Source organism: Poecilia latipinna, unplaced genomic scaffold (assembly GCF_001443285.1).
Source record: "Poecilia latipinna isolate Pla-1442-1.1 unplaced genomic scaffold, P_latipinna-1.0 Scaffold5385, whole genome shotgun sequence".
NCBI lineage: Eukaryota > Metazoa > Chordata > Actinopteri > Cyprinodontiformes > Poeciliidae > Poecilia > Poecilia latipinna.
This window is the reverse complement of record NW_015118001.1, coordinates 997-11,504: the sequence shown is the minus strand read 5'-3', so window position 1 is coordinate 11,504 and position 10,508 is coordinate 997. Positions and strand designations below refer to the sequence as shown.

General features: G+C 37.9%; 1 protein-coding gene across 1 annotated transcript; it reads left to right on the top strand.

Moving 5' to 3' along the window:
* The first annotated feature begins 344 nt into the window (after window positions 1-344).
* LOC106943506 (mucolipin-1-like) lies at window positions 345-6,092 on the top strand. The gene is made up of 8 exons (XM_015026812.1): window positions 345-517; window positions 1,719-1,825; window positions 2,007-2,156; window positions 2,815-2,916; window positions 3,001-3,123; window positions 3,343-3,549; window positions 4,418-4,548; window positions 4,736-6,092. Exons 1-8 carry the CDS (start codon window positions 424-426, stop codon window positions 4,770-4,772), a joined length of 951 nt encoding a protein of 316 aa, XP_014882298.1. The 5' UTR covers window positions 345-423; the 3' UTR covers window positions 4,773-6,092.
* Window positions 6,093-10,508: the final 4,416 nt, after the last annotated feature.

Genomic DNA, 10,508 nt, shown 5'->3' with positions numbered 1-10,508 from the left:
TCACCAGGGGTCGTAGTACTTTTTAAAATATTATTTCCCAGCATATCATTATTTCTTGACATTTCCATAAGATTTAGTCATTGTGGTGTTAATTTTACTGGACTGCTAGCAAATATTTTCCTGTGCTTTTGAAGCAGTTCTGATCTTTCCAACATAATGGCGCTAAAACAATGATCCAGTTTATCCTGGTTTAAGAGTAGCATCACGATGCAAAAGAAAAGTCACGAACTGGATTTCAAGAAGCAAATCAAAAACAGATCAAATCTCCTGGCTGGAAATAATTTATTCATGTTAAATCTGGTAACACATAAGCCTTCACAGGTGCATAAAGGAAATCATAGTTACAAGTTGCTGAAATGTTTGTGAAAAGTTGGTGTAATATAATAAGATTTATGTTTTGCTGATTCTTCCTTTCAGATAGTGATGGACAACAAGGCTCACAGTGGAAAAGTGAAGATCTGGTTGGAAAACAAGGCGATGATGAGGGAATGTAAAGACCCAAGTGTCTCTGGCCATGGTAAGTCACCAAGCCTCTCATTTCTGACCATTTCATATGTGCTGTTGCTTCTTTGAAAGAGAATATTTACTGATTTCAGCTAGAAATAAACAACATTTTTGGCCGATTTTTGATTTTGTAAAGCTTTGACCTGCATACTTCAGTTTTGGCAGATTTCTCTTTAAGAACTTAAGACTATGAAAGAAAAGCATTCAAAATATTAATGTCCATGTTTTCTTTTGTGAGGAATCATTTCAAATTAGACACTGTGTAAGAGAACAGTCAATGTAAAACTGAGTTTTACTATTTCTTCAAAACATACAAAATAATTCTAGTGTTTGGATTTTAAACTTTGTCTTTTCAGTCTGTGTTAGCAATAAGTGCAGTTAGCATGGTTAGCATTACTAAAGCAGGAGTCTTCCTGCAACCATTATAATCCAAAGAGACATTTCTATCCAACTAAATCAACTTGTTTAGAGCCAAATGTGACATAATAAAAAAAAAAGACAACTTATGATTTCTGATGTAGGAAATTTGTTGTCATTTTGAAAAACTAAAATTAGACTTCAGTTTTTAGGTTTCAAATAGAAAAAAACAAAAGTTTTTAATGAGACCTTACATTTTCCACTATGGGATAATGTTATTTGTGGAAAATGGTATAAATATAAAGCAAATACTTTCTGACCTGATGAAAAGGAAAATGGATCAAAAATATATTATTGCTTTTGTAATACCATTCTGTTGTGGAAATTCAACAAAAATGATTCAATAAAAATCAGCTAAAAACTGAATTTGTAATTATATTTAAAATCATTAGTTGGCAAAAAGCCATTTGCTGCTTTGAATCCTCTGGTTGTAGAACAAGCATCTTCACATTTTGGGTTTCTATAAGTTTGACACTTACAAATCCACAAAAGACAAAAAACAGCAACTTTTCTGCCTTTTCAGCCTTCCTGTTATCTATTGACGGGTCATACAGGCAGATATGCTTTCATGCTTTCTCACAGGCTGAATGAACAACAGATAAATTTACAGATTTCTCTTGTAACAAATTTCAAGAGCCATATGTTCTAATCCATGGAGTAATGTAATTAGTGCAACATTAAACATGTTTAATTGTTCATGCAGTGTGAATCCCTTTGCAGGGCTTTGCAAATGCAGTCCATTTATAAATGTTCAAAACCAAAACGATGTAAAAATTTTTCTTTCCTTTTAAACACAGCTGAGAGTTTCACGCGTGTGACGTTCGACGTGATCGTTTGTCTGATGTGCCTGCTGTCTCTGCTCCTATGTGGACGCTCCCTGCTGCGAGGCATCATCCTGCAGCAGGTAGGAGGAGAGTTTCTTTGTAACCAAAACAAAAACAGCAAGAGAACCTCATGAGAACTGCTTCATGAATGTCACATAAAACGAAAAGCACAAACAGAAAACCTGAATGGTGGTGTGTATGTGTGTGCTTGCATAAACGTAAAAGAGTCTGACGGGTTTTAATGTTTGACTTTCTCCACAGGAGTTTGTTAAGTACTTCAAGGATACTCTGGATCGTAAAGTGTGCTGGGCGGATCGGCTTGAGTTTATCAACGGCTGGTATATTCTTCTCATCATCAGCGACATCTTCACCATCACAGGCAGCATCATCAAAATCTGCATCGAATCAAAGGTCCTACAGCTTTACACTCTTATAGATTATTATTTTTATAAACTGTGGAGGACTTATTGCTTTAGACCAACGTTTAAAACAGAAAACTGCTTAGTTCATTACTTTTAATGAAAGTGGAGCACTATTTACATTAGGTCAAGATTTAGCTACTTTTATAAACTGTGGAATATTATTTTATTACCTGGCTTAGACTAACATTTTCATACTTTTAATATTGGAGCAAGACCTAGGAGGAGAAACGCCTCTTAGTTTACAAATTTAGAACAAACTTAGAAAATACCGTCTACTTAACAACCCAGAACAAGAACCAAACCTGGAAAACCAACATTTAGTTTTATCAGAACAAGAATCCAAAGAAACTTCTACTGGTTTATAAATTATGGACTATTATTCTGATCAAACAAGGGGAACATTATGTAGTTTTTGGTTTTGTTTGCATTTCCTCCTAATTCATGCAAAGCACTTCGGACTGCCTTGTTGCTGAAAATGTGCTGTATAAATAAAATTACCTGGTCTTACATCAGCGTTATTTTTATTGTGTTGCTCTAGGATTACGTGAGGTGTTAGTTTTCTTCAACACAGCATTTTGATCTATAAGTTCAGGCGCTTCTTATGTTAAAAATGTGTCGTCCATCTTGCTTTTTTTTTCCCCTGACAGACTACGTCGTCCTATGACATCTGTGCCATCCTGCTGGGGACCTCCACCCTTTTGGTGTGGGTGGGAGTCATTCGCTACCTCACGTTTTTCCAAAAGTACAACGTAAGTCACGGATCCTCTGGCTGTTCTGTAGGCGAGCGTTCCTTTAAGCTTTTAGTTTGCCTGATCTTTGCTCTCTTTTCTCAGATCCTCATCATCACACTTCGAGTTGCGTTCCCCAATGTGATTCGCTTCTGCTGCTGCGTAGCCGTCATCTATCTGGGTTACTGCTTCTGTGGCTGGATCGTGCTCGGACCGTACCACGTCAAGGTGAATAAAACAAACATTTTGACTTGATTGTGTTAACTATAAACATTATGATTTAAAAAAAATACTTATTACACCTTTTTTAGGTAGCTGTACGGCTGTAATTTCGTTTTCATCTGAGCTTAGCACATTGTTCGACTTTTAATTTCCCCCCTCGACTCAGCTTTCATCAAACTACGTTCATGTAAACAATCTTCATCTCTGTTTTTCACCCCCCCACAGTTTCGCTCTCTGTCGATGGTGTCGGAGTGCCTGTTCTCCCTCATTAATGGGGACGACATGTTTGTGACGTTCTCGGAGATGCAGGAGAGCAGCACTCTGGTTTGGGCGTTCAGCCAGATCTACCTCTACACCTTCATCTCCCTGTTCATCTACATGGTCCTGTCTCTGTTCATCGCTCTCATCACTGGAGCCTACGAGACCATTAAGGTGAGACACTTATCCAATCAGAACAAGAAGGGAAACCAAAATCAGTGTACTGATAATGTAAGAAATTACTCTTTCTGAAAACTGTAGCAGACGCAGTGAATTTCTGCATAATGTTAATCTGGTTAGAAATGAAACCAGAATTTTACTGCACTGAATAAAAAAAAACACATAAACCTTTTTTTCCTCATTGTTTGAGGTTAAATCAGACCAAACGTCTCTTGTTTTAGGTCCATTAGGATTACCAAAATTATTTCTATTTGCTAAATAGAAATAATTTTGGCACAATAATGAAAGATGTCTTGTGTATTTAATGTATTAAACCCTCAAATTAATTTAAATGTGTCAGTTAAGTTTCCAAAGAAAGACATCATCATCTGAGCTTGGTTAGCTGCTCAACCTCAGCTAAACAAGATTGGTGGGATCAACAAACTAACTTAATCTTTGGTTACCTAGCAACTCACTCACTCTTTGGTTACCTAGCAACAACCTGTTGATTAAATGGCAGTTTCTGGTTTCTTCACTGTGCCTCATAGCTGTTTAAACATAAAAAAAAAACAACGGTAATGAGATAATCTGTAGGTAGATGTATGATCTTGAAGACATTACTGTGTAAATCTCTGACATATTTCTACTCATTATTGTGGCATTTAGCAAATACAAATAATTTAAGTAATTTTTATAATAAAACGAGGAAAAAAGGTGTTGGTTTTTCTTTATTTGGTGTACATAAACTTCTGGTCTCAACTGTACGTCTGATTTATCTCTCAGAGATAAATGTAGCACATCAGTAGTACACAGCAGAGTACGGAGCGACTGGGAAGAGTGAAATCTATACATAACAGAAGCGTGTTGTCATTGATTTCCCCAGCACCAAACCCAGGAACCGATCCACATCACAGACCTGCACGCCTTCATAGCCGAGTGTACAGATGCACCAACGTCTGGCAAGTTCAGGGGAGTGGAGACGTCTCCCTGCTCCTTCTTCTGCTGCTGTGACAGGTGAGCGCATCACTCATACACCCCATTAAATACTAAAATAAGAAGCGTATTTTAAGATGCACCTAACAAAATCATGCATGTGGAGTTTACGTACATGAATCGGGATTAAAATAACTTTCTGAGTCTTAAATAACATTTTGTTGTTTAATTTAAGGTCTGAAACCTCTTTTATGCTTTGACTCCTCAGAACAACAACATATGAAGACGTCCTGCTGGTGAACTGAGGATGAACTTATTAAGCTGAGTGCTCACCAGCCCCCCCTGCTGTCCAGCCGTGTGTATTGCACACATGTGGGCCAAACAGTCGGTACTGAAGGAGGAGTCTGGATCTACTGAAGGATCTACTCTCTTCCTGCTGGCACTTTGTGTTTGTTGAGAACTGAAGGACTGAACCTTTCTAAATGAGCATTACAGTGTAGCATCGCTGACGACTACTGCACAAACATTTCTGTTAGTTTTTATTGTTTTTAGAACAAAAGTCAGTATTTTTTTCTCTGTGATTCTGCATTGCTGATACAGAAGCAGCACAAACTGCTGGTGCAGAAATGTTACGGAAACTGTTTTTTTATGTTCCTTTACTTGATTTTTTTAAATATATATATTTTAGAAAATGTCAGATTGAAGACAATAACAGGTCCAGTTTTATTTTGTAAAATTCATGAGATGTATAACTAAAATGAAGACAACAAAGCTTCTGTGTAGAAGCTTTATTTCTTATGAATTATGATCAGAATGATGCAGATTCAGTATAATTTTTCTACAGCATTTCCTGTTGCAGGACAGTGTGTGTACCATGTGTTGCAGACACACTCACTCCACAGTCAGACTGTGTTGCAGTTGGTTTGTCCTCCAAAGCACTCCAAAGTGTGCACTTTTCTTTTAAATGATGCCAAAACACTATGGAGACTGTGATACTCCATTATATGTAAGTTAAAATGTTTGCAAATCCCCTCCACCCTCATCGCTGTAGAGAGAGAGACAACACTGATGGCCATTAAGAAATCGGATCTGACTTGAGTAGCCGGACTCTGGTTAGGAAACAATGATGAAAAACGATGGCTAATAATGGCTTCTCATTGTGACTCAGTTCTTTCCCGTTAACATAAAGCTGTCTTGTCTAAAACAGTTGCTCTGTTGGAGTCCTGAACTAACAAGATTTCTTTTTTTCTTGTACGCACAAAAGTTTGAAGAGTCTCAGGATGAAGACTCCTGGTCCAAAAAAAGGACTGAAGTGTTTCCTCTCGTGTTCAACATATCAGCTGAATCATTTTTTAAGTTAATTGTGCTGTACTATAATAGATTTTAAAAGTGCCTGTTTTATCAGTGACTTTAAATTAAGGCTCCATTACTGTCTTATTGCTAAGAAGTGTTTCTGCTTGACTTCAGTGTTTTATGTTGAGTTTTGGTGTTGATGTGCCTGTACTGTACCTCAGATAAACACTGTGTGAATTGATGTTCAGTCATCTGCTTTGTGTCATTTACAGTATCTATTGATCACCGTTCAGTTCCTCAATTATGAATTAAACTTTCTGGGTCACCTGTGATTTCTGCTGTTTTCTTTTGTCGTCTGAATGTTGCTGTAGTTCTCCTGTGTTGCCACTAGGGGGAGCCAGAAGTTCATGCAACGCTGTTCTGGGATCAGATTTCTGCTTGCATAAATTAGTGTTTAGTTTTGTTTGTATTTTTTAGTATTTTATGCAAAAACTATTCACATTTTATTGACTTTTTCAAATAAAAGTTGCATAGCTGCAGGATAAAAATTGACATACTTTTCAGAAGGCTTACATTTTCTGATACTTTTGTTTTTGTGTAATATTCTAAACATATGAGGCACACAATTTTGGATTTTCATTATCTGCAAGCAATAATCATGAAAATTACATGAAATAAAGGCTTGAAATATTTCCCTCTAATAAATCCATATAATGAGTTTAATTTTTAGAAAAAGCTACAAAAAAAGTGATATTTTAAACTTTTGAGCTGCACTCATACAGTCATATTCAGTAAAAATTAGAATATTATTAAAGAGTTAATTTTAGCAACTCATTTGATGAACTGAAATGATCTGTAGATTTATTACATAAAGACTGGTGTTTTCTGGCCTTTATTTCTGTAAGGTGATTTTGTGCTTACAGCTAATGAAAACAAGATTTAAGATCAGAAAATTACATCAGAGCAATCAGGGAGGAAAAATTTTAATACAGAAATGTGAAGTCAATGAATGTTGAAACTGCAGTTTATGAGATATAACTTTTTTTTTTTTTTCTTTTTTTTTTACATTTGACTCAAAATGCAGTTAAGTAAAATGTTTTTACAGATAGTCTTTTTTTTTCCCCTCTCCATTGTTGGCTGAAAAAACACGTTTTTGCTCTGCAACTTTCTGGGAAGGTGAATTAAGATCGATTTCTCTATGATTGGTTCCATTTCCTTGTTACTTCCCCAGCAGCCTTAGGAGCAACGGTATCACAGCTTCTCACCCACTTAAACTAATATCATCTTCCATTATGTACTACTCCGGCTTTACCTCATGTTAATGGCTCTGCGAGAGACCGAAGGAAATGTTCGCAGTTTTATGCATCCCACAAACCCGACTCATCTGTCTCTCCCCATGCGTGGACATACAGAAGCTTTCCTCAGTGACTTTAATGCAGACTGAAAGCCCAGAGGAAGTAGCTAATTCAGAAGCAACTAATGGTCTGTCAGCTGTTGCTTCTGTGTGCTAATGTAAGATCCTTTGTTGATTCCCAGTTTGATCTCAGTTTGAATTGAAATATGCTCCATTTGCTCAATTGTGACTGTGTTTGAACTGCAAGGCCTTTATACCAACAAAGCGCCTCGGATCAAACGTAGGTGCCTGCACCAGCAAGCCTTTCCTTTTCCTGCTGTGTTTGTGGGCTGAAATAATAAACTGTGCAGTGTCTTTTACCGTGCAGCTGTCTGCGCTGTGATGTGTCCCGCAGACCACACACAAAAGAATAGGAAGATCTAAAAGAAGCAGGTCTCTCCAGAAGAGCCTTTTGCGTTTTCAGCCAGTCGTAGTTCTGTTTAGGATTGGAAGAGCCCGGTTCTGAGCCACACCTCTGGGTAACAACATTATGTAGCAACATTATGAAGCTATCTGGAATGGATGGAAACCATTAGTGTCAGGCTTTAGGAGGAATTATACAGCAAAAACACAGACTCTTACAAAGTATTTTTGGTTTAGTTTCAAGGGCAAATATCTCGTTACACATGAAATAAGACAAAATGATCGTAAAAGTAACTTTTCAGCAAGATATCAGAGCTTGTTTTAAGAACTAATGCCAAAGGAGCATTAGTTCCTTAATTTTACCACACTTTTCAGTTTGTAAAGACTTAAAAGCCACGGATATCTCCTTCTGTTTCACAGTTATGTTGTATTTTGTGTTAGCATGAGATCAGATTTAAATACATGGAGGTTTGTTGGAAAAGATTTCCTTGACTGCTTGACTGAGATTCTGATGAAACCATGGCAGATAACTACTGGTTACCAGTCACTCCAATTTCCCATCATCCCTTTCCTTTTACGCCAAACGTCTTTGTTCTTCTTTCTCAGCATTTCAATGCAGAAAACAAGAGTTGATGTCTGAGTCTTTTCACCCTAAAAGTCTTTCCGGGGAGCTGAAGACTTCTCTGCGTGTTTCCCTCTTGTCTCCGTTTTCTATTCTGTGCTTGTGCTTTTCTGCAGCTGCATGTTGAAGAATCAGCATTCACAGAAAAAGCATTTAGCGTTCGTCCATTCAAAGCTTGTACCATAGGAGAGAGAAAACTGTAGGAAACTTTGGGAACAGGAAATGAACAATGTAAACCTTATAGAGACTTTCCCATGGCTCAAGTTTCAACTATCCAAATTTCAGAAAACAGACACTCCTTTATTCAGCTCTTGCAGTTTAGTATCTTGGATTTTTTTTGTTGTTGTTTTTTGCTAAAGCAGGAATTAAACACAATGGTGAAGTTGGGAAAAACCTTAGCAGGGAGGAGTTGGTGTGGAGAATCACTGATTTATCTAAGTACACTGAAATTTTGGAAAAGTTCAGTCTTCAAAAGGATTTAAAACCAAGGCTGGTGGATGCAATTTTACTCCTGAAGACCCAACTGAGACGTTAACTTTTACTAGAAGTGGGAATCAGTGGCGACTGGTGAAACAGATTCTTGGAAATAAAAGCTTGCCATCATTAACTTTATCACCATAGCAACGCAAAACTTTCCAGCAGTTTCTATGGCAGCGGCAAAATTCAGAGATCCCGAAATACATTAAATTCACTGATCCTGATTGGTCAAATGTTCTTGTTTTTCCCTAGCAACCACACACGATTGGTTATTTAGATTCTCTTTTGGGGCGAGAAACGTCAAGACTCTTGGATGGCTACTTTTTACTTTTACTTGAGTAAAAATATGTTGAAGTAGTGCTACCCTTACTCTGAGTTGGGTAGTAACTATTTACAATAACTTTTTTGAAAAAATTTACTTTTAGTATTATTTTTACGACATCATACTTTTTGCTTTACTTGAGTAATTTTATTATGAAGTATCGCTACTCTTATTTTCTGACGAGTTAAATTTCTGGATTCTCTACCCACTGTGAGTAACTTCACCGAATGAAAAACAAACATGTCTTAACCAAAACCCACCTGCAGTTTTTATAAGGTTTCGTACGTTTTTTATTGAAATACATGAAAAAGATTATTTTGCCTTATTTTATTTTTTGTTACTAATATGGATTTTTGTCATTTGTCTCCTTAATACACTAAAATTTCCACTTAACTTTATAATTAGTTATATTTTTAAATATTACTTTTTACCAAATACGTTTTTACTCCTTCTTGCGTATTTTCTTGGATGGCTACTTTTACTTTTACTTGAGTAAAAATATATTGAAAAAGTGCAACTCTTTTTGAGTGTCACTCTGGGTACTCTGCCCACCCCGGGCCCTGTTATAAAATAATCCGCCTCTGTTTCAGTGAACCACTGATATCCTCTTAGCATCCAGGCAGTGCATGGAGGCCCCCCTCTGAGTGGGCGGAGCTTCCTGCCTGGACTCTCTGACATGAGCTCGAGTCTCATTTTGACGTCAACTTTGTTTTGCATAACCACCACCGTTTGGCGGCTTTGATTGGACCGTTTACAGGATTTTAACTCAATATTTTTTTTTTTCTTAATCTGTGCAGACCACGCTTCTTCGTTGTTGTGCAGCTGGACGCCTCGTCACCGCCTTCCTGCTCCTCTTCCTCACCCGGGTCCATCCTTCAAGAAGGAGAACCGCCTGTCGCCGTTGAAACGTGGAGGGAAGGGCACGCGGAGGGACGCTCGCATCAGGGCGCGCGGCTCCATTGTTAATTTGGTGCCGGTTTGTGTCGACATTATTTGCTTCAGGGCTGGTTCTGATCCGGAGGAGCTGCTCTCATCTTCAAGTGGTGCTGAAGAACAACGTCGGCGGTCCAGAAGGTAACATTTTCTTTAGTAACGCTTTGTCGTTTTTCTGTTCAGGGGTGATTTAATTTAAGTCACGTCTCGGCACCTTGTCGTCTTTGTTTTCTCTGCTAAAAGAAAGTGCATATTTTGTTTTGGGGTTACGTTTGTTTGCGTTATTGGAGTAGCCGGCTTGTAGCCAGACGGCTCGGTTTCGGCTGGGCCGTGGTTGGAGTAGCTTTTCCTCCAGAAAAAGGACATGGGTGTCTGTCTCCGGCGGTGAAAGAGGCGCCTGGGGTTGCTTTGCGTTCAGTTTATTGACTAATCTCATGTGCTTCACCCTGCAGGCTCCCTTTGCGCATTATTGCTATTGTTCTGTCAAGGCTGGACCGTCCTCTTTTTTTTTTTCCTGCTAAACCAGGGAGGGGAGGTTTGGTGTTTTTGTTTCCAGAAACAAATGGTGTTATTAAAGCTCCACTTGAGACCCACTTTAAAAAAAAATCATAAACAATTGGCCTCCTGGGGCCACACTG